The 24882-nt window shown below is 37.6% G+C and overlaps 1 protein-coding gene across 1 annotated transcript in view; it reads left to right on the top strand.

Moving 5' to 3' along the window:
* The window catches only part of SHANK2 (SH3 and multiple ankyrin repeat domains 2), a gene marked incomplete at its 3' end in the record, with an annotated part of 214944 nt that overhangs the window by 64212 nt on the left and 125850 nt on the right, over positions 1–24882 (top strand). The window contains exons 5-7 of the mRNA XM_010283974.1: positions 3420–3495; positions 23071–23153; positions 24751–24875. Of these exons, the coding sequence (XP_010282276.1) occupies positions 3420–3495; positions 23071–23153; positions 24751–24875 (284 nt within the window). The remainder of the gene's footprint in view (positions 1–3419; positions 3496–23070; positions 23154–24750; positions 24876–24882) is intronic.

Here is a 24882-nt window from a genome sequence, read left to right as displayed (position 1 = left end):
GGGAAAGAGGGTTATTAAAGAACCTACACAGCAACCCAGGAAACATACCACTTAGCCTTGAGTTCAGGGATTTGTAAGGCTAATGGTTTCCCAAAAAATCCCTGTGAATATGACTGCACACAAAGAAGTGGGGGAAAGTAGAGGGGTGGGAGAGACAGGGAGCAGATACAAGCCGCAGCTGAAGAATGCTGGCTTTGCAATACTAAGTAGCTGAACAAAGCTATCTGTCTTACTGCGCCCTCCTGTTCCTCCCACCCACTTTGTATTTGTTAATAGCACTGAAATATCATGCTATAGAAAACAGTTTCTGCAGAAGAAACATCTGGCTCCTTCAGGCTCCAGCAGTGCCTTTAAGATTTTCAAAGTATTCTTCATCATATGTTGTTCTTTTAATTATTTGTAAGTGACTTCTGAAAACAGGCTGGTGGTAAACTCTAAGTGGAATCCAGGGTATGTTTTTCTGTCTGTCTTCTGATTATGTCTCTTGATACTAATCTTATTTTTAGGACGGTGTGAAAAAGAATGGACTGCAATTCATGCAGGCCACTTTATTCCACATCACAGCAGGGCACTGAATTTTGAAGCTAAACTTGTAAACTTAGCAACAGAAGCATGACCCATAAAATTCACTGAACCTCTTACAGCACATTAAGAGCTACAGTCATACATCGAGCTACTTCAAAGCCAGATTTCTTTGAGCAGCTGTTGTGTAGCCTTGGGTACCATTGCTGCTCACTACACGTACAGCCCCTGTTCCGTGGGAGGCAGTGTGTTGTCCTTCAGCCCTGCAGCTAACGTGCTGGCTGGCTGAGCTGTGCTTGTGGCTAGGCAGGTGCTAGGTGGGTCCCGGAGCAGGTTGTGTTCTTTTTGGGTGTTCCAGAAAGGCAGGGGGGTAAGTGCGGTAGGAGCAGGAGCCTGGGGTAAAGGGTAAGGCCTCTTTGGCAGAAAATACAGGTTGTAGGTGAATGACAAAGGGACAAAATAAACCTATACAAAGCTATCAAGTAAGATTCATATTATAATAGAGATTTTCTCCCTCTTTTGCCGTTTTGTAGGAAGGAGGCTGGCTAGCCTCCACAAACTTTATGTGAATGTATATATTTCCGTTTTTTCTTAGTACTGCTTTTCTTGTATCTTGCAAATAGGTGCACTGCTATGAAGAAATAACTTGCTCACTCTTTTAGCCAGCTGCAACCTGCATGTATATTTTTCAGCCACAATTCCTCTGTTTTATGTGTGTGTTTGTATTTCTGTCTCCATCTGGGGGCATGATCCAGTTACGTGTCAGCTGTGCTGGTTAAAGCAAGGAAAGATGCATTTTGTCAACCCTTCTTCGCAAAGTCTGCCTCCCATTACTTTCTTCTGTGACGTGCTCCTTGGCCGTGTTTAAAGCCTGTCATCCTGCACTGATGTATTTTTTTCTTTCTGCACACTAGTACTTGGTCATCAACAGCACTACCTCTCACAGTATTTTTTAACATCCTTAAAAGTTGTGACATAGAGATGGTGTACCTTGAGGGCTATGTCTAGCTTCGAAAACTAATAAACTCTGTTTGGATGGAGTCAGGCTGTACTTCAGTGAAAAGTTCCTCAGCCATGCAGATGAGAATTTCATGGTCACAAGCTAAACCAGAAACTTCTCGATTTGATTTTTGATGTCTGTTAGCCTAACTTAATGTGATTGCATTTGAGGACCAAGCTGTATTTAGGCAAGACTTTTTCCTGTTTCAGAACCTGCACTTTCTGCGTAAGTATCTTCTCTTAAATGAAGCTGCCATATAAAAAGGGGCTGCACTAAAGATACGCATCTGAGAAAAAAATGAATACACTAAAATATTATTGTGGTAGGGGCTGAGTAAGACTCGAAAAATTTATTCATTTGAACAATTATTGTAATACATAGAACTCCTAAAGAAGGTTCCTTACTCTATTTTTTGTTAGTTTTACTTAATTTGAATGCCTCTGGAAGTAAGCCTGTGTGTGTTTTCCTGTCATTCTGAAGAAGAATGTGACAATGAATTACTTATCTCCTCTACAGTCCTTTTGTCCTTCCTCAGAAGTGTGATTTTTATACATATTTATGTATATGTACACACATAGTGATAGCCTTTCAGTGAAAGCCTTTTAGATTATGTTCTTTGCTGTGCAAACTGAAGTAAACAAATACCAGATTAGCTTCTGCATCTTTCCCACATGCTTGATTTATTAATTCTCCTGTAGGTACTCACTGAAAACAACAAATGAGAGATTCCAATCCTAGAGGAGGAGAGATGTTTAGCTCTGTTGTTCTATAGGTACAGTTCTAAACTAAGTACTTTAACTGCTATACCCAGACTAAACCAGGATTAATGTTGGTGAATTGTAGAAATACTTGTGAACATAAAGTTCATAGTCCTATAGGTTGATGTAATGCTGCAACTGCTAGATGTGGGAGCTGCTTCAGTGCAATGGAGGTTTCTTTCTTAAGAAAAGGCACAAATGTAAAATTCTAATGTATTTGAGGTTTTAAATCCCTTTGTTAGTAGGTATATTGTTGTATTTTATTCCTTTGTTCTTCATGTTTCCCAAATACTGGCTTTCTTTGGGGTGTTTTGCATCACCGCATATCTCCCAGTTGTTTGGGTTGTTTGCTCTTGCTATATAATGGTATTACAAGTTTCATAGCACTATTTCCTGTGAGATTTGATTGATGGTGATAAATGTGGGCAGTCACTTTTCCCCCTACCCCATTCTCCATATGTCTAACAAAATTATAGCAATAACTAGTTTTGTGTGTTTAAACAAAGAGTACCGTTTTGCATTCATTTGGCTATTTTTCCAACCTTTTTGAAATGTGTTGCTGCTTTTTCTTCATTTTTTCTTCTGGTATTTTGCCTCTTAGTCCAAGCTATAAAAGAACCAAAGATTGGACTTGAAAGGTTTTGCCACTGAGAATGTGGGTGGAACTTTTAAAACTTGTGAAGATATGATACATGATCTACAAGAAGTTCTCCTTATTCACTTGATGTGTATGACATGACAAAAGAATGTCTCAACTCCAAAGTCAATTTTTTTTTTCAAAATGCCTTGAAACCGTGTTAATTCACTGTAAGGGAACATAAGGAAACTTTTTTTTACTGTGAGGGTGACTGAGCAGTGGAATAGGTTGCCCAGGGAGGTTGTGGAGTCTCCCTCCTTCGAGATACTTCAAAGCCGTCTGGACACGGCCCTGGGCAACTGGCTGTAGGTGGCCCAGTTTGAACAGGGCGTTGGACCAGATACCTTCCGAGGTCCCTTCTGTGATTCTATGATTCTATGAAGTACTGTAAGTTTTCTTTTATTGATATATAGCTGAATATCTGCTTTGAAATTGCAAATTAAACCACAACTTGATTAAGAAATACAGGAGTATTATTAAAAGTTCTCTTTTCTTTGTGCAGAAACGCGAACAGATAGAACAAAGAAACTGTTTAGACACTACACAGTTGGATCCTATGACAGCTTTGATGCTTCAAGGTAAGAATTTTTCTTTTTGATTTCAATCTGTTTACAAAACCTTTCTGGGTTTTATTTAATTGTTACTTAGACTTTTAAGGGGAAGAAGGAAGCAAATTACTAACAGAACTTCCTGATATCATTCTACATCTAAACTATTTTTTATCACAGCTTACTTTTTTCATATGGGATGGGTCTACAAAAGTATTGAGTAATGAAGTAGTGAGTGTCACTGTTTTGTTTTCATGAGTGGTGAGAGATCAGCATTTCACAGAAGCAGTATGTACCAGCTGCTTCTACAGTCAAGGACCACTTAAGTTGCTGGATACTTCACAAGATCAGGCCTTCTGTATCTGTTCATAGAATCATACTTGCTGACAGGAAAACCAAAATAAAATTTTGTGATTTGTTGTTCTGAATGGTATTTTAGATCCTAAGTAGAAATTAGGCTGCTAGAAATAAGAAATTGAAAAGTTAGAAAATTTATTCTTTATTTGCAGTTTTTGCTGAGTATTCACAATTTTCAAGCAGGTTCTTCTCCCACATGCATATACATTGGACATACACCCAATGTCTGGTAGAAAGAATGATTTTTAAAGCGCAGAACCTCGGTTAGCTGTTGGTGTCTTCTTGAGAAAATTGTGGTGGCATACTGGAATTGTTACGCTTTTCTCCTGACTGTTTAATTACAGCTTGTTTTTTTTTTAGTTTTCAAGAAAAACACCTTTTTTCTAGGAAAAGAATTCTGAAACGTGTACAGTAATGATGGCAGAATTTCATGCAGCATGCAATTTTTTTAAAAAGGAAAGAAAATGTGGCAACTGTTGTTTTTATTTATGTGATCTTAATCCTTGTTCTGAGGGTCATGCATAGTTTCTATGCCAGATAAACAATTTGTGAGAGGATGGAGTTCAAGGCCGCTGAAGTCGTTTGGATAACTAAGATGTCTTTTTGTGTTCCTGACGGTCAGTGTGCGGAGCTCTGAAGGGCCGGGGTCCTGCTGGTTTTCTGCTCCATACAGCCTATACAATTTGAAAAATATGTAAATCTGTAGTCCCTTGAGCTGTGATTTGAAAGAATGTTGCAATGTTGGATGAAGAGGGAAGGTTTGGTCATACTGTGGGAAGCCCAGGCTTAGGGATTGGCTACAATCATCCCATCTTGGAGGCTCTGATCTTCCTGTGACTGTGTACGGTGTGCTGTAGGGCACCAACTCTTGCTGCTGTGACTTAGTAATAGAGAAACCCCATTTCAGCGTCTTGCGTATTCCCGTGCCACGATCAGCCAAGTTACCAAAGCTTTGCACTGCTGGACAACAATGTGATTGACCGGGTAGTCTAATAATGATAAAGTCGTCAAGAGAAGCTGTTAGTCTGTACTATGAAAAACGTAACTGTTCTGCAGAGCAAGCTAACTGGTTGCTAGTTACATTTCCAGTGAGCAGAGTTGGCGGTTTGCAATATTCTTTGAGTGATCATCATTCTATAAAATTCATAGCCTTGTCTCTGTATTTCAGTGTTAATGGATAGGATTGTTTCTGTAAAACTAAAAGCTGTGGCCACAGCATGTTGCCTCAGAGATACCGAATAGCCTCACTTGGAAACCTACTCCTACTTTGTAACAAAATATTTTTTTCATTGGAAAATGTCATTTCTATCAAAACCCCCTTTTTTTTTTTTTTTTTTTCCTCCTTTGGAGGTGGGTGAGCAATTGATTCTAAAGCATTTGGATTTTTTCTTGTCCTTTTCCCAAGAAAATTCAGGTCCGTTATTGGGAGGGAGCAATGCCATCTGCCTTTCTGAAGTAAGCAGTGCCCTATTCTTTACAGAGGTTCTTTTGAAAGCAGGAGGCCAAAAGCCATATTCAGACCAGCGGCTCAAACCTCGGTGTTCAAGTATGTCTTCTAACCAATGAGCCGTTGGGCATGAATGGATTATACTCTCTGCTTTTGGAAAGTCCTGGAAAGTCTGTGAGGTGTTTGGTGGGAGGCAGGGGAGGTTGTTGGTTTATTTTTTGATTGGTGGGGTTTTTTTTTTCCTCTTAAGGTATTGGGCTTGTGCAGTGCAAAGGCAAAGCTCTCAAAAATTTCACATTACCTGATTCAAGACTACAGCTGAGCAGGAGAGTTTATCAGATAAAATGATACATTTTGTATAGCCTTATTAGTGCGAAATTAGGCATGAAGTATGTCTGCAATTGTTCCCGATTCTGGCATTGCTATCTATTAATTGACTGAGCAGTAAGAGGGAAGGCAACAGAGTCCTCCTGGCAGCTTCTGAGTAAAGCAAAGTTTTGAAGAAAACTCAAGATAGTTTCCACAGAGAATCTGAAACTTTGAAAAGTAATAGTGCAAATTGAGAAGGAATGTCCACAAAGGAAAGGTTGGAGAGGGTAGAATTAATGGGAAATTCCAAGAAATACAGTGGAAAGGTACCCTTGCTTAACACACCTGTAAGTAGAGAAAAGTAATTTTAGAATTTTTGTAAAATAACACTAGGAAAACAAAAAAAAAATCTTTTTGGTGTCTGAGTTTCCAAACCTATTTAGTTGCTGGAAAAGAAAAAAACTCGTTTCTCTGAGGCACATAAAATAACTTACTGTAATGACGTGTTTACAGAGAACATAGATGATGATGAAAGGTAAATTTCCTTTTTCATCCTTTACAAACATGACCTATAGTGGAACTCTCTTCTGATACTTTTTTCCTAAACAAAATAATTCTAGGACTTGCTGTCTCAAAACTTCAATAGCACACAAAGTTGCATTTTAGATACTTGACTGAGGCTGCAAATCAGCTTTTGTACATCTAAGTGGTAATTTTATTGGTGCTTACGTATTGCTGCTAAAGAAAAAGAATTCACATTTAAGAATCTGGCTGGAGATTAGTATGTCTTGTTAGTATGTACAGATTGAATTCCTAGCATGGGCTTCTTCAGAGAGGGAAACTTGAGAGAGGCAAACAAGATGTCAAACTAATAGCAATTCTCAATATTTCCAAATTTTTACTGCTTTGATTACTTTCTCTGTTGTCATTTCCTATCAAAGTAGGGGAAAAATATAGTAAAACAGATTTAACTGCTTGCAGCGAAGTTTTATTAAACATTTGTCAGAAGGCAATTGTGCCTATGTACTCAGAAGAGCTTTGAAACCAAAGCATTAACAAAGACAATCCAGTTCCTTTCTGGAGATGATGTGGGGGAGTGAGGGGAAGTGTCTGCTCCCTTCTCTTTTTCCTTCCCCCTCTCAAAGGGCAAAAATTGCTGAGTAGGAACACTCTGTTCAGAAATCTATATTAATGGGCGTATTCACATGCAGGAAAATACATTGTACATGGCATTTTTCATCTTTAGGAAAATGTGCAGCTTGCGTAATGGAGGCTCATTAAATCCTATTTCAGCTTTGCATAAGAGATCAGTTATCCGTATATTAATATTTCAGGAAAATGGGTACTATACTTACCAATATGTAGAAAGGCTGTGAGATTTATTTGCCAGTACAAATAGTCATTAAATATCATACAAATATAATATTTGAAACTACCAGGTCTCATGTATTATCTGCTTTAAATGCTGATGGGATACATTAATTCTGTTATGCAAAAATGATGTTGTCTCTTGCAGCTGTCACATGCTGCTACTGCTGACATTCCTTTACATGGATTCCTTTACTATTTTATTAAAAACTTTTAAGAACTAATTACTTTAAATCATTTTCCTTTAATCTGATGCAGATGGACAAATGTTGAAAGGAAGGATAGGCTTTCTTGCAAGACCCTAGGAAATGCCATGGCCCAAGGCTGTACTTGCTTGACATGCCTTAGAGCCACAGAGAGGAGCAGAAAGCAGGCGTGGAAAAATCATAGAATGGGTTGGGTTGTAAGGGCCGTCTTTAAAGGCCATCTAGTCCAACCCCCCTGCAGTGAGCAGGGACATCTTCCACTAGAGCAGGTTGCTGAGAGCCCCGTCCAACCTGACCTGGCATGTCTCCGGGGATGGGGCATCTACGACCTCTCTGGCCAGCCTGTGCCCCAGTGTTTCACCACTCTCATCATAAAACATTTCTTCCTTATATCTATTCTGAATCTACTCTCTTTTAGTTTAAAACCATTACTCTTTGTCCTAAAGACCAGATACACCGACAAAGTTGCAAGGTTTTGTGTCTTCCCTGTATTTGTGGTCAGCAGTGGTCAAGATAATCACGGGGCATTGTTTTTGAGACCTGAGGAGGGGACAGATCGCATTGAGTTCATTAGGAAAAATGTTAATTTGGGTCTGTCTTGTCTAGGCTGGATGGGCACTACTGTGACCAGCAAAGCAAAAGCTTCCAAAGTATTATAAATATTCTTCAGAAGTCTAGTTAAAGTTCAGGACTACCTTTAAGTCAAACAAAATTATTTGTAGGTCTTAAATCAGTTATTTCATGGAGTCCTCTTTCATCAAGGTCAAATTTCAGTTTAATAACAAATTATTGCTAAGGCATAGAATAGATGTTGGAATTTAAAAAAAATCTTTGTTTTTTAAAAAATAAAAATATGGTAAACCTTTAGAAATAATTTTTTTTATCTGCTTTTTAACTGAAGTATTTATTAATTCTGTAAACATAGAACTGTGAACTGTTCAGTCAGGAAAATCAGAGAAGACAAAATTAAGTAATCAAATTAAAATATGTGAAATTAATGAGTTGTTTAATTTCAAATGTAAAATGTTAGCAGCTTTTTAATGTGATGTGACTGATGATAAAGTGGTAGTCTAGTTTTCATGCTCTGGAGACATAAATAATATGAGCAATTTTGGTACAATGTAAAGATTATAAACTTGATTTGGTGGAAAACATGATCCAGTTGCCTTCATGGATTTGGAAAGTTTAAAGCACAACATTGGAAACTTTTACTACTGCATTAGTTGCATCATCTCCCTCCCACCCCCAAGAGAATAGTGAAAAAGCAAAAGTCAATAGTATAATTGAATGCCAACTTCAATGCAATTATGAAGTAAGCGATATAAATCTAAGGTTTCCTGCCTCTACATGTCTTCCCTTTCTTCACAGTGTAATTGACTTTCACGTTTTATTTTGTTTTTTTCTAACCCCTTTAACTGGTCATAATCACTACATGGGAGAAGTTTTCTTGGTGCCTTTTCTTGACATCCTATGGCTACAGCAGTATTAAGAAGCTCACAGGAGAGGATGTCATAATAAATAACCTTTTTCAAAGGCTTGTTGTCAAAAAGTTAATGATGGGACCAAATGGATTTGCCTTGGGCTTTTAGTTCTGTTTTTCTGGATGAAGAAAAAGAGGAAAATTGGATTGTGTAGTCTTGGAGGTATGGGTAGGAAATCTTAATTAAAAGCTTAATTCATTAGCCCTAATGTCCCTACATGGAGTCAGGTGGCAGCATCCGTGTCTCATGAGCATTGAAGCTGACAGAAGCAACTGCTCAAAAGCCAATTTACATACAAACACGTAACAAAAATGAGAGATTCTTCTCAGCTGTATATCCCAGCAATTCTCTGCTGATGTTGTCATCTGCACTGTCAGATAGAGCAGTATAAGCTTTAATCCTAGACAGCTCAGAGAGACTCTTTGGCACAGCTGAAGCTGTCTACCCCTGTAATTCAGCATGCTGTATAGTGCTGTTTATTGTTTTATTTTTTAACCCACAGAATCTACCCCTTGAATACCTCAAGGTATTTGTCCCAAAGCTGTGATGTAAATGGTGCTGTCTTAATAGCTTAAGCATTAGGTGTGTTCCGTGGTAATTACACTTTTTTTAGCGGAAGCTCTCAGTTTGATGCAGATATACTTTCACCTAGTTTGGTATCTGGTTTCATGTGGATATTTTACATAAATAGATTGTCTTCCTTCTGGAAAAATGCTATTAATCATCATTTTAGACATATATTTTAAATAGATAGAAAACTTATGAAGAATTCTGGTCACTGCAAGTCCCGAGGTGTGTAACGCTAAGGGACAGGGAGCGAAGGGACCTGGTCCTGGGTATGGCGCAGCGGCGGTCCCGTTTCGTGTCGCGGTCGATCCAGCGTATGGACTTGCTGAGTGCTGCTGCTTGCGTGCAGCTGTCAGCAGCAGTCTGTTAAATCCTGGCAAATGGTTCTTACACAAATTGAGAGAATGTGTAAGAGCCGTTGTTATTTTTTAGATCCTGCTTGCCACATCTTCATATTGGTTCTCCCTAGGCCTGCAGAACAGTGAGGGGGGCTCTGAGAGAAGTGTCATTACATGGAGAAAAGGTCTTTCGACATTGGCACAACTGACTTTTTTGGTTTTCTATTGGATGGTACCAGTTCCACGGTAGTCGTGTTTTCGGTGAAGTTTGTACTGTTCAGTTGATTATGTGCAGGAACTGGAGTAAGGTTAATAAAACGGATACTGTTCATTCTTAAAAATTAATTTGTGATTTCTGTTACTTTATGCTGGGATCGGTACATTGATAGGAAGTTGAAAGTGATTTACAGTTCTTCTTAGCTGCAGGTGTAGGTTTTAAACATACTTCTTGGTTGTCTTTTCTCTGGTGAAAAGAAGTAAAAACAGTAGTATTTTAACTTTTTAACATATTTTTAATGTAAAAAATATTTTTATATGTAAAAAAAATTTTTACATATCTTTTTATATGCTCGGTTTTTGACCGGGATATGGTAGCAAAAATATCTGAGTATGGTGATAGTTGTAATGCATATTATAATATAATTTATATAAAATAAATATATAGATATAACCATATGATATAGTGATGTGGCTACATCTTAATGCTTATTGAGATTTTAATGATTTAAGATCTCTGTGTATGTGATACTCTTGGTTCTTTTAGGCACGGAGAGCAATCATCATCGAGCAAATTACGGAAAACAAAGTGTGTAAAATGTTTTGTGTGCATGTGTTGTTACTTTAATTCTAAAGTTATTTTGTTGGGCTTACCTGATGCCTTTTCTGAAATAATTTATTTACTGTGAGTAGAATAGTCTGATAGCGCTGAGCTGCTCTTAATGTGTGAGGCAGAAAGACGAGGGTAGCTCATTTTTAATACCTTGTGCCTCATTAATTTGAAGAATATAATTCAATACAATTTGGAAAATTACATATATGTTTAAGCAATAATTAAGTCATTGTAGATTTTGTGGAACAGGTGGAGATGTAAAATGTGAAATTTTTCATGCGCAGTTATTCCACTTTAATGAAAATTATCTTACTTGCTAATAAACAATTTTGCACTTTGCCTTCCCTGCTGTTGTGTGCTGCCACGACTGAGCTTTTTATGTTGGTGACTGCAGAAAATATTTAAATTGATAAAATAGGAGGTAAAAAGAGTTTGTGTGTGTGTGTACCAAACTGTAGTATCTCTTTGTTGAAATCTGTAGTATAATTGTATGAAGATGCAATATTAAAGTCTAGCACAATTACAGTAAGATACAGAACTATACGACGAGTGATTTGAGTTCCATGAACTTGTAAGTGCATTTTTAAATTGTTTGCTGCCTTAATAGTGAAGTTTGTTTAAAACACGAGTAAGATCCTGCTTTTAGCAACTAATGGTTTTGCAGCTAATGACTAAAATTTGTCAGACATGTTCTGCACTAAATGTTTGCCTAAATTTTTAGAGGTAAAGTGTCAGCAAAAACAGACCAACAGTTTCCAAGACCAAAGTTTAAAAAAATATATAGCCCTTCCCACATTTAAAATTAAAATGCTCTTTCTGAAAAACTTTAAGGATCCATCTCCAGTGCTAGTGAAAGCCTAACTGTGTAAGAACGGGTACAAAAGATCCTGATTGCAAGGGCCATGATTTGGTGGATGTGCCATTTCCTGCACAGCAACTGATACTCTCAAGCTCAACAGTATTTTCTCTGTAACTCCTCCAACTGGGTGCTGGAGGACAGGGTGGATTTAAATGTCAGAATTGAAAGCGGCAGCCTGTGTCCTGTGCATGGGAAGGAATCAAGTTTTCTAAATTAGAATAGAGAAAATTAAAAAAAAAATTGTAGGAAAAAGGAGTGGAAATGACAGAAGGTGAGGACAGCAAGAAAAGATAGTGCGGGTGTGATACCAGGTTAGTTAGAAACAGGAGCCACATAATTAGATGCAAGGATAGAGCAGAGGAAAACAGGAGATTAAAATGTTTGTTTTTTGGGGAAAAGGAGAATGAATAAGTTTCTAACAATTAGTGTTTTACATTGCTGTCTCCTAGCCTCCACTGTGATGACTTAGCTTCCTCTGTGTGACCTTTAATTCCCTGCCACACTACACCTTTGGCTGCCTTCCTCTCACCTAATCACTAGATGAGCAAAAGCCGACATATGGTGCCTCTGATTGTAAGTGATGCATTTTTAAGTTTTGGCAGGCCAAAAGGAACAAATAACTGTGGAGCTCTCTCTGTGGGCTTTCCTCCAGTGAGAGCAATGATTTAAACCACTTTTTTTTTTCCTCTTTCCAGCCAGATTTTAACAAATATTTGTTGCATTTGCAGAATTTGATCTACAAGGCAAATTCTAAGGATGACTGGCAGCCAACATGTCTTTTTTTCCTTTTAAAAGAAGAAACTATCGAGAAGTCAGGAAAGGGGTTGACATTCATGCTCTAAGTAAAGCTGGTTCCTTCCATTGTGCAAAACATAAGATTGATGGGAGGAGCATGTCTTGTTTCATCTTTGGACAAAATAAATATGCTGGAGTTATATTCCTTTATCAACTGAATGGGGTCAAACCCTACAAGAGAGACCTGCTAAAGAGCAGGCAAGAGCTGGTGTCAGGGTGTTTACCTGGAATAAAGAAAATCTGGGCTTGAGTCTCATGTGTGTTAGACTGCTTCAACTTAAACCCATATCTTGTATTGATAAATGCCAAGAACCTGGTGGATAGAGTGAGTCTTTATCCATGTCTTTTGAAACGATTACTCTTTCGTTGAGCCAAGAGACAGATGCCAGCTCTGTCCTCAGAGCTTGTGGCATGCAGGTGGGGATGCTAGGTTTGAAAGATTGGCAGATGTGCCAGTTGAATAGCTGGTGATACTGCTGGGGGTGCCTGCTCTCTCTTATATAAAATTTCATCCCATATTCTGGCAAAATAATGCCCAATGAATGCTTAATTTAGACTAAAATATATAAATAATATATAAATATATAAAAATAAAGATTTACTTTAACAGATAAGTATTTCACTAAAACTGATTTCATGGCAAAATTCCAAACAGAAGAATAGCGAGTGTTAAGTTAAATACGTGCAATAGGAAATAGTGGTAATTGCATATTTAGAAAAAAGACCATTACCCATGTGTCTTCTAATCTCTCTATTTTTTTAAATTAAAAAAATCTTTTTTGGCTACAGATAACAGGTCTCAGAATTAAGAGTTTAATGCTGCAATTGAAAATTAAGGCTAATACTGAGTAGATTGTGAGATCCTTTAAACTAGCATTTCCAAAGACAGATAGTGAAGCACTGTCAAATTTGTAGAACAGTTGTAACTAGAGCAGAGGTGGATTATACCTCTGCTGTAAACATCTCAAATATCATAAATTCTGAAATACACTTAAAATTAAATTCTATGTGTCTTAAGTTAGTCACTCACTTGAGTTGAAATGATAAACCAAAAATTTCTACCCTGTCCCCAGTACTTACAAAATAAAAGCTTCGTATTTCTAGAAATTACGCATCAACACAACCAGCGAGCTATAGCTGAATGTCAAAGGAAAGGGGGCAATAAGGAGAGATTACAGTTCAACATTGACTTAATGAAGAACAGTAACTGACAATTTAAATAAAGCAGAGTTCTCTCTCTCTTTTCATTAGCTGGTATCGGTAAAGTCAGTGATTTTTCACTGCATCTGAAGTTGTGGGCTAAACTGGCCATGCTTTGGCAAAATTGCTGAAAATTATGATACTGTTAGACAGGAAAGCTGTTAAGATGGACATTCCTCAAGCTGTTTTGCAGATCAGTAAATAAAATTTAAAATAACTCAAGCGTTTAGTGTAATTAGAGAAATGGAGAGAGGGGAGAATAAATTTCAGAAAAAAGGTAGAGATGTCACCTCCTTTTTGATGTTAATGAGATTGTAAAATAATATGGTGATTAACGAGGATTTTTAAAGGGATCTGTGCAAATTAAACTCTATTTGAAGACACCGCTTAGATTCTTTTCAGTAAAATCCTAGAAATAATTTTCTCCCCCTATACTGTGCTTTTGAAGCTCTTGGAGAAGAAAGAAGTGAGAAAATGCTTTCAGAAAAACTTTCCTGTATGCCATTGTTAATACCTCACTTGTTTTGAGACAGAACAAGAAACTTAATTTTGACATGCCTTATACTAAATTGTCATAAAGTTTTACAGGTATTTTAACACTGGTGATTAAAGCACTATACAGTTCTGTACAAAGTAAAGTTTTAAGTTAAATACATCTGTAAAACTAAAATGAACAGTCAGGGTTACTCAGACTTCTTGTGCTTAGAGCTGTTTTTAGTTTCCAAGGAATGCAGGACAGGAGGACAATAATTCCTCCTGCTCATCGTAGCGAACAGAGTGTGATGGAAACCCTGAGGGATCCCTTAAAACTAATTTTAAACTCATGGTTATTACCAGTCATGAAATCACCAGTTGCTTTCCCTATATCATAATTTATTTATGTTTAGCCTTTTGTATGTTTAGACTCTCTGAATGGCTGAGTGAGCAAATCAAGTTACGATACCGAAATGCATAGGGAGTTTAATAATTGTTATGAAGACCTGCGATGTCAAACTGCTACCTTAAAGGGCTTGTAATACATTTTAAAAGTGTTAATAAAACACTTCTTTTTCTTTTTTTAATACTGAAAGTGTGACTCAAGTGTGTTACGGAAACACCAGTCGAGAGATTGCGAGGCAGGCAGCTATAATCCCCTCTATCACCATGGAGTGTGCATGTGCCAAAGTGTGTTGACAAAACTGTACAAGAAGAAGGGAATACAGTGTACCGTATTTCCCAGTAAGACAAGGAGCAAGTAGCACAGCTTGGGTGGGAGCTTGTGGAGTACTCTGGAGAAGCACCAAATGTGCTTGTCCATCTCTCACACCCTCTCAGCTTTTGGCCTTTGGCAGAGACGGGGTGTTGGGCTCCAAGGACCGACACGTGTCCAAGCCAGCGTGGTTGTACGTACGGTCCAGTGACGCTCTCTAAAACGGGAAGAAAAAAATTCAAAATCCTATCTGATGTATGCCAACTCTGAGCTAAGCGTAGAAGTTGATTAGCAAGTTTTATGAACTAGTTCAGATGCTGCATCAGCTGAAGAAAATCTTTATTGTTATATATAGTTATGTTTTTGTACACTCATACCATTATCTTAGATCTGTATTTACTTCCCTCATTCTACCTTTGTTACTTGTCCTATTTGCTAACCTTGAACATGTTTTTGTCCTTGTTACTGGGATTGCCTGTGGTAATACTGACCACCTTTAACAAAAACATTTGGAAAATTATTGATTAAAAAAACCTATCTAGAAAAGCATTTTTATTATTAATAGCTAATATTAGTATTCCTTTTGTGTAAATACTTTATATGTTAAGATGCTTGGGGAGAAAATTCCTATTTTTGTGTGGTTTTGCTGGCAATAGCAGGGGTTGGGACTGCAGCTGGTTTGGGGTAGAAAAATACAAACCTAAGTAGTAAGGTGGATAAATATTCTAGTTACCTAAGCATATGTATGTGTTTGTACAATCTGTTTATTCAAGGCTCATAGTATGAGCAATGAATATTAATATTTTCACAGTGCAGGCTTAAATTGCTCAAATGCTTGATAATTACAACTGAAAATTGCTACTAGGTATCAGGCATAAGTGGAGTGTGCTGTAGCCCAAAATACTAATGTGACTGATGGAACATCTGTATGAAACGGTTTGAAGGACTCTGCATTATAAACCCCTCATGTTCTATACTAGAAGGACACCTGCCTGAATATTTCATGTTTAGTTTTTCTTTGTCCTGCGTCGTACTAGAATTGACTACTTAGTTACTTTCATTTGTATTTTAAAAATAAGATAGAGGAATGAAGCTTTTCATTTTTTCATCTCCCTTTGCTACTCTTCTCACCCCACCATGCTTTTTTGTGTTCTCCTACCAGATGCAACAGAATAATATTTCTCTTTAAAAAGACTATATACATATTAATTGTATTGTGTATTTATATACACCATATATATTCATATATGGTTATCCATCTATTCATACAAATGGATACATATATCTCATATATATATATATTTACTGTGTGTGCAGGATCATGACCTTATCATTGACCTTTTTTTCCCCTTCATATCCTATCTTGAGATTTCTCTACGACATATAAAATCAGGGTTTTACTGGATGATTTCTATCCCCAGGAAGTTGTTTGACTTCCTGCTTTGCTATACCAGTATGTTACTTCAGTGGTTACAGTTTCAGCAACTTAAGGAGCAAACAGAAAAAACCAAAAGTAGTACTAGCCAAAGCCATTTACTTGGGTATTACTTTAGATTGCCTACTACCCCCTTCTCCTGCACACCAAAGAATATGCTATTGAGTGTAATTAAAGGCTGGATAAAAGAATGTGGTCTGATATACATACATAAAGAGAAGTTTTTCTGTGGTTCTACTTAAAGAAATCGTGTAACTTCTTTGCACTTGTGTCATAAAATCTAATGTTTCTCTTTTAGAACCTGTATTTCTTTGTAATGTTTTATAGCATAAATTTATTGAATTATATGGCACTTTCTTTAACATAGGTTGCTTCTTTACAATTATGGTTAATCTTTTGGGCACCTATGTCAATCACAGGTCTGGAAAAAGTAGCACAATCTTTTTGACTTCCAAATTCTTATCGAATCACTTCATGACTGATTTTTTTTTTTGTTGTTGTTGTAACAGCGAAGAACTAAGTAGACAGCTTGATTACTTGTTTAAAAGTGTGAATGAAACACCTTTTTAAGTGGAAGAAGTTATGTGCCCTGTCAGGTTCTGCTGTAGTCTGTAATTTCCTCACAATGCAATCTAGACCTGTGCAATATAGGCATTAGGGAATATCTGAATGTCTTCTATGACATGTTACAGTTTGGCATATACCTGTTTCATAAACAAATAAATTTCAGTGGGAAATATTCAGCCTTGCTTCTCTCATGATCAAAGATCTCTATGTGATGTTTCCTGAGCTCTGCAGAAACAGCACTGATACAGGAGATCTGAAAGAAAAATATATGGATATAGGAAGCATATAGGAGTATTGCGGAAGCATCCTCCCTTCTTTTCCCATTCCTTTACTTTCACAGCTGTGGAAGACATGACTATGCCAAGTTAGCCATTCAGCCATGGAGGAAATGTCAACTTGGCTGAGGAGAAATTAGAATATGTCCTTTCTATTGGAATTTGAAGTTATTTGCTACAAATAAAGCCAGAGAGAACAGAGCAAGGGTGGTGGTGTCGAATTTTTTTCCTTCTCTGTTTTTTTGCTTGAGTGCCAGCTGTGCCAGTAAGGCATTGACACACAACCAACTGTTGGAAGTGCTAGTAAAGATACTGTTGTTGGATGCTGCAGTTTCCTTGAGAGCATCTGTGAAGCTGTAACCCATAGGTAGTACTAGGCATTTTATTCCATGCTGCATGTCCATATGCAGCCCTGATTTTGTAAGGGTTTTTTTGGTGAAATAGCAAAATGACTTGGAGTCACTGTCATTGTGAATGCCTGGTGAAATAATACTTATTCTCCAGTGTAACTAATTTGAAGACAATGAAGAGTATTTTGAGAACTGTATTAGCTTTTATGGATGGGCAGCTTTGTTACCTCCAAATGTAACCTCTAATTCAGTTTTAACAGTAAATGTGGTATTGGTATGAGGATTCTGGATCACAATAATGAAGACCTTGTTTTGGTAGACAGCTCAACTTCAGCCTAACTCCACTTTATGTACAGTAGCTCCATGGAAGAAATGTAGGCCTGTGCCCCAATACCCTATCTGAAGAAATGAGAAACAATTACATCTGTGAGCTCCTACAAATGATTCTGATGGTTTTTGGGGTAAGGAGAAGAAAGGGAAGAGTCAAACACTGCAAAGAAAGGAAACAATGCTTTTACTTAGATACCCTATTGCGAGAATCTCTTGGCCTCGGATATTGAAGAGCAGAAAAGATGACAACAATTTTTAGTTGTTCTGTGTGATTCTGTTCTTCCCTCCTCTGTCATATTTTAATTATTGTACTGTCATTATACTCCTTGGACTTCTATCTCCAGCTTCCTAATTAGGAGTTTATCAATTTAAAGTTAACTGTTCTACAGCATTTCTGTTGTGTCTTCCTTGAGTATAATGTTGAGGTACTTATCAACCATCTATTTGAAAATATTTTCTTACTGCCTTCCTCCCAAACACATCTTGCTATAAACTTCCTGATAAACATACGTTCTAAAGGAAAATCATTTAGACTCGTCTTATATGACTGAAATTATATTAGCAGGATTGATCAGTTGTACAGAGTAAGCACTATGCACGTGTTTTTGACACAAGGCAGGACAAAATATACAATTGTATTCTTACTGAATATCTCCTGTAAGAGTATACTGTGCTTACAGGAAGCATTGCTTGAAGGTGGGGATAAGTAATTGAAAAAAGCAAAATGTAGAAAATAAACACACATTTTGAAAAATGGTAAAACATGCTTCACCAAAATAGCTGGAAATCATTATTGGTTATTTAAGATGTTATCATGAGAAGCTATGAAAAGATTCTATCTAAGGCAGTAATGCTGGGTTGTGAATTATTCGTTAGCATAATAACCTGTTATTATTCAAATATATATCATATATTTACCAAACAAGCACATTCTTAAGACAAATTGCATTGCATTGCAGTGCAATGAAAGACATCATCACGTGAGGGAATCTCTGCACGTGATAACAACGTATTACAGAGAGGTTACTATGAGTTTGAATATACAGTTGACTACATCTTGCTGTTTCTGTTTGTGTTGTAAGTGGGTTAGGTAGGGAGCCATCTGTGTGTTTTCCTAGTTCTGTGCAAAGAACCATGTTCACTGGTGTAGCTAATACTTCTGGAACAAGTGATTGCTGTTCCGCATGTTACGCAAGAGCTGTGAAAGCTCTTCTATAAGACCTACTTTGCACAATGGAGAGAATCAGGAAAATAATTCCTTTTTAAATTCAGTTTTTCTCTGCCTTAGGGACAGATTGACAATATACCAAGTAACCATTTTTGTTTCCAGATAATGATTGTCTTCTAGTGGTTAGTACTCTACGTGCTGTTTTTCAGATTGAAATCAGCAATGATACCTGTGATACAAACTGGCCTAAATATATTCTATGGTCGTGATAGTTTCCATCTCTGTAATTCAGTTTTTTTAACTTTTGGAGTAAGTCATGCTTTAAGATAGTTATTCTAGTTGTGAAATGGAAGCTAGGTTTCATGGGTTTGCCTCCATCAGGAACCTGTGCTTCAAACTTTATTTTCTTCATCAGATCTTTATGAAGGACTTGACATTTCTACTTCCTTCCTCAAGTATTGTCTTAATGGGCTGTTAGCAAAGTAGAAATTCTTGCTGTCCTGAAAAGTCCACACAAATTATGGTTGTTATGTTGCATGTAACAGTACTGAGTTCAAATCTCAGGTGTCTGTCTGACCACGGGTAAATCTCTTTATTTCCCTGTCTCCATTGGTAAGTCTGTACAATTATGGAAATCCTAACAGCTCTGCACAATTCTTGAGCCTTAAGTGTTAGGGAAGCTACAGGAACTGATGAACAAGTATCTTTTCTAACATTAAGTATTTGGATAAAGCCAAAGTGGTTTTAGATTAATCTTTTTTTTTTCCTGAACATTTTATATTTAAGGTTGTACTTCATGTGGAAATATTCTGCACTTGATAGGATGTATTTTACATTAACTTTGTATGCGATGAATCTTGGACTTACACAGCCCAAATTCAAAGCAATATGTGCCCTATTTAAGTAATGAGCTATTGATTTTAAAATTACTTCTTTTATTACCATAATATGGAACTAGTAATACTCTGAAAACTTGTCTCTGAAATGAATGCTGTTTAATTTCAGTTTGAAATAGCATAGAAATGGACTTCAAGGATTTTACCTATTGAAATTTGGCGTATCACAGATAGCAGAGACTTTTCAGCCTCATGTAGTGCCCTACACTGTACTCAAAGCATCTGTGAAGAAATGCCTCTTCCTCTTGCTGGAGCACAGACCTCTGAATGGGGTTGTAATGTAATGTCGCCTTTATTTGTCACTGGTAGCTATACCCTATATGCATTCTTGTTGCTGAGTGTTTACAACACCTTCAGGATCAAAGAAATGCTGCCAAGGCGGCTCATTGTGAGAAATTTTGACCTACTTTTACATTTGGCACCGCTTTGCCTGCCAGGACCAGGTAGGCTGTGAACAGAGCTTCAGCACGTCTTCCTGAGGAGGTCCAGTCTGAAATTGAGATAAGAGAACCCTGTCATGGCAAAGCAAACAAAAAGCAATATCGCTTTTGTTTTAAATTTTGTTTAAAAAAACAGACAGAGGTTAAACTTTTCCCCCATCCTCCCCCCCCACCCCACTTCTGCCCCCTTCTCTCGGGGATGCAAAGTGAGTATGCTGGGGTGCGGAGGTTGCAAGTTTGATTCATTTGTGTGTGCACGTTTGTTTTCCATCCTTTTCCTGCTGCTAGTTCTTAGTTCTGCAGCACTGGGGTATGTGTAGAGAATGAATTTGTTTTCTGTGATTGCTTTAAACAACTTTAAACTGCTCATGCCATAAGATTATTGCAGGTCATCTTCTCCTAACACGTAAATGAGAAGAAATGGCCACACATCTGGTTTATTCAAACCTACGTTTTTGCTTTACAGGCTGTGATGGAGTTTTCCTTATGTAGTACATGACTGAAACAGTATATTAGTAAGCTGTATTTGTCAAGTAATAGAGATCAGTTTGTACATTTTGTTGCCACACATTCATGTTGTGCTTCACCTTCCGTTTCCCCTCCCCTTTGCAATGTAATGCAAAACTTTGTAAAATTTTGGCAGTTTAGTGTTCCCACTTTCAATGTCTGAACTAAAGTACAAAACTCTGCAGTTTATGCAACAAATGCGCTGTACATGAAAGTAAGATCATCAGTGCTTTTCATACCTTTAATCTGAACAGTTGTAGACCTCTACATTGGAATGAAGTGAGCATAACTTGAAAATACCCATTCGTTTCTTTAGCTGAGACTGAAAGGAGCCTAGATGGTTTTTTTAAGGTGTAGATGCCTAATGTATATCAGGTGAATTGATCCCGAGTTTTCCAAGCACTGCTTTTGGAACTTCAGCCTTCAGCTTTTTAAGGAATGATGTTTTGAATTTGTTTGGTTTCGTCAACAGAAATGAAAGAATCAGAGCAAGGTTTGATGAGGTACCTACCTAACAGGCTTCTGAATTCTTTATGTTAATGTATTGAGATGAGAATGGAATTTGGGTAGGGGAGAGGAAGGTTTCTCTTTGAATGAAACACTTTCTATGATTAGGTTTTCAAAAGTAGCCTTCTGTCTTCTATTAAGCTATTGATTGTTTACAAGGAAGCTTGAAGGAAATGGGTTTTATTAATTTGACCATATATTAAGAAAAAGGCTGGAGGCAGCTCTACTGTTGACTCTTCAGTGGATACGTATGGAGCCCCACCTTGAAAACATGATTGGTGACATGAAGAAAATAAGCCAACTCGCTTGGTTTAGCCGGTTTCTGTAACATTAGGAGATTGATGGGGGGCTTCAGCGCTACCGTACGGGCTCTGAGGGCTGCGTATTCCATTCCCCCCCAATATTCCTGAACAGGTCTGTGTTTGGCTTTCTTGAGAAATAAGCATTTTCTTATTCTATCCTTTCCATAGCAGGGGTGTTCATTGTAAGAAAAGGTAACGTCTGAATTATACAGTAAATAATAGCAAGTTGAGATACAGTATTCAAAAGCTGTTGATACTTATGGAGATAATCTGTTGCTCAGAAAGTCACCGTTGCAGTAGTTTGAATTCGTGTGTTAGTCCATTCAGTGGTGTTTAAATACTTTGTAGTTTGGAAGACGTAATTACATCATCACTTTAGCAGTGACATGAAGTTGCATCCCTCAGAGTTGGAAAGTCACCAAAAAAGACCTGTCTGTGATACATGAAAGATCTGGAGTTTGGAGGCTGTCCATTGGTGCCCTGTTATCATCATCCTTGTCTTTGTTCAGAGCTTTAAATAAAAAGGGCACACCAGATTTTCCTTAATTAGTTTCCTCCTCCCCTCTGGATTATTAATGGCACAGAAGCAGGTCCAGTCTCTTATTGTACTGAATGCTCAGGTGACTACATTCTGTACCAGACCAGTGGTAACAATATTTGGCTAGTAAAACATTAAGAAAAGAAAAGAAAACTTGCTCAGGACTTCTTTCTATCCTAAATATTTTTGTAGGTATTTTAAAGCCAACCTAGCAGCCTGGTTTGCAGTGCTTACCATTCACGAATACTTAACCCCTGACACTGTCTTTATTCAGAAGAATGTCTTGCTGCTTGTGCTGTGTGATGGTTTTATGCTTAAAAGAGCGTTCAAAATCTTTTTCTTTTTTTTTTTTACTTTGAGCATATTTTTAGTAGCCTAATATTTAAAGGGAAACAACTTAAGGCTTTTAGAGATCATTCCCTGTGTATGAAAGGTCCCATTTTAACGTGGATGTTATGCATTTTCTTCATCTACCATCTACTTTTTTCTTAGCCAATGACAGTAACATTCCTAAGGCTACTTTCTCTTTAAGGACATACTGCTTACATAAATAGTCCTTTACACCATCTCCTTGTTTTATAATATTAATTGCTTATCAGAAGATGGGAAATATTCCTTAGAAATGTGTTTTCCTGATTGTGCATGCCTTGTTACTATTTCAATTATGCAGATTCTCGATGCTGTGGAAATTTGTGCTTGATGACGCCAAGGCAGCTGCACGTTGTTAGCATTGTAGGCTGTCAGATGATCATGTGGGATTCTTGCAGCATGCAACATTCAATAGGATTGAAAAAGGGCTTTTGATGCAAGGCATAGCTTTCAGAATATATTTGTGCCTTTTAGTTAGCTAATATAAAAGCATAATTTCTTCTCTTTAAATTTAAAATGCTGCCTCATTTTTCTTCTGGTTGGTTTCATTTTGGCTTCACTAGAAGATGCATCTGGTACATCCACGATTGAGGAGTTTATTAATGATACTGTCATTCAGTTCACTTACTTTTTTTCCTTTTAGAGTCCTAGCTAGCCCACAGATTACATGATCACATGTTCATTCAGTCCTTCATATAGAACACAAACCACCATGCATGATTTCTTCTTCTTTCTTTTTCCTCTCTGCCTTTTTTATTCCCTTTAAGTTGCTTTGTCATGTTCTCTTTTATCATTAAGCTTAGTCTTTGTCTTCCCCTCGCTACTATTTGTTCTATATTTTCCCATGCTTGGTTACTGCAATATTATTTGATTAACGGGCTGTGATGATGATGAACCTGCACACTGGAGGAGCAGCTACTACAGTGGTGATGAAGGGATGTAATAATGGTCGCTATCCTCGGAATTCTCTCTACAGTGACTGCATAATAGAAGAAAAGGCAGTGGTCCTGCAGAAAAAAGACAATGAAGGATTTGGATTTGTGCTCAGAGGGGCAAAAGGTATGTGCTTCTGTGTGTGTGTGTGTGATGTGCACTGGCATGAAGAAATTTATACATCTCTGAATATAAGCAGGAATTATTCTTGATGCACTTGGTTGCTAGACAACAGGATTCTCTCTATGCTATAGTACTCAGACTGATTTTAGTGGCTTCTGTCTGAAGCAGTTTGCATTTTTACATAGGAGAAGCACTGTATAATTGTTTGGGGGGGAGAAAGTTTTGCCTGTATTTTTATTGTGTTGGTATATGTAATATTTTGTCATTAATCTGTTTTGTTATGCAGTTTACCTAACTATGGGAAACCTGCTTTCCTTATAAAACCTGCTTCTTTATTTCAAATGTCAGTCTATTGAAATAGATCTACAAATAGATGTAGACAAGAGAGTGATGTTTTGTTTAAAATAGGTGTGGATCTTCTGCAAGGTGACATTGGTGCAGTTTTAGTATGAAAATATGATCTTTTTTTATATCTTCAGAAGCTGCACGTATGTTGCATGGCCTGTAGTGTGCTCATTTTAAAAGCTGTTCATATGTTAAACTGCATGTTACTTTTCTGCAGACTAAAATCTAGAACAACGGCATTCTTAAGAGTTAAAAAAAGCATTCTATTTAATGCTTTGCTTTTTAACTTTCGGTCCGGTTTGCTCCTTTTGTATTTAGAAAAATACATATGATGGTATGTCCCATCTCTTGCTCCCCCTCATTTTACGTGGGTTCTCCCTTGCCATGCTTGAGCATGAAAATTATTCCATATCTTCATTCTTGGGACATCATTTTTGCTCTCCCTGTTCCACCACCCCTAAACCAGTGCTACCGTATATTTTTCCGTGCTGTAATAGCTTTTCTAATTTTAGCTAAATAAACGTTTTTGGAGTTCTACTAGGAAAGCCCATAGCACTCCCTTTTAGCTAACCTATTGGCATGAGTTGGCTGTGCATCGAGCAGAGGTTACTCACTCTGTGTAAGCCCAGCAATTGTCCCCAGATTTTCTCAGTATCCGTGAGGGCACCTCAGGTGAAAGACCCAAGGACTTTCCTGTCCTCGCTTGTGTGTGTACGTGACAGAGAGGGCTGTTACAAGGCCTGCTGTGCCTCCTTTCCTAAAAAGTGATTTCTTTTGTGATCTTCTTTGAAATACGCATCCAAATCTAGAAGAAAAATTGAGTTTGATCTTTTTCATCCTTTCCCACCCACCACATCCCCCAGTTCAGCCGGACGTCTCTTCTGGCTGCGTTTTTAGTTGGATGTTTCCAGAGTTACAAGCATTTTGCTAGGCATACAAAAGGGCTACTGAAACTAATACTGAATATCCGGGAATACTCAGAGTCCAGCTATTGCCTCACACAGCTTGATTTGGTTTGTGCCAGTAAAGAAGCATGTATTTTTCTCTCTGAATTGAAGACCTGTGGATTGCTGTTGCAGAGAGATTGCACTCTGTTCCCAGCACCTTGGTATCCTCTGAGGCAGAGTCCTCTTACTTTTAGCACCCACCATTTTTTAACCATCGATCTGAATGGCCAGTAATAGGCCTTTAGTCAAGTGGTATTTGCAAGCACTCCATAACTTTCTTTTTTTTAATGTGGTATTTATTTTTAAAGCTGACACACCAATTGAAGAATTCACCCCAACTCCAGCCTTTCCTGCTTTGCAGTACTTGGAATCTGTGGACGAAGGGGGAGTAGCATGGCAAGCTGGCCTGAGAACTGGAGACTTTTTGATCGAGGTAGGAG

The sequence above is a fragment of the Phaethon lepturus genome, unplaced genomic scaffold, assembly GCF_000687285.1.
Source record: "Phaethon lepturus isolate BGI_N335 unplaced genomic scaffold, ASM68728v1 scaffold4273, whole genome shotgun sequence".
Classification (NCBI taxonomy): Eukaryota; Metazoa; Chordata; class Aves; order Phaethontiformes; family Phaethontidae; genus Phaethon; species Phaethon lepturus.
The sequence above is the reverse complement of the archived record's forward strand: the minus strand, read 5'-3'. Positions and strand labels throughout refer to the sequence as shown.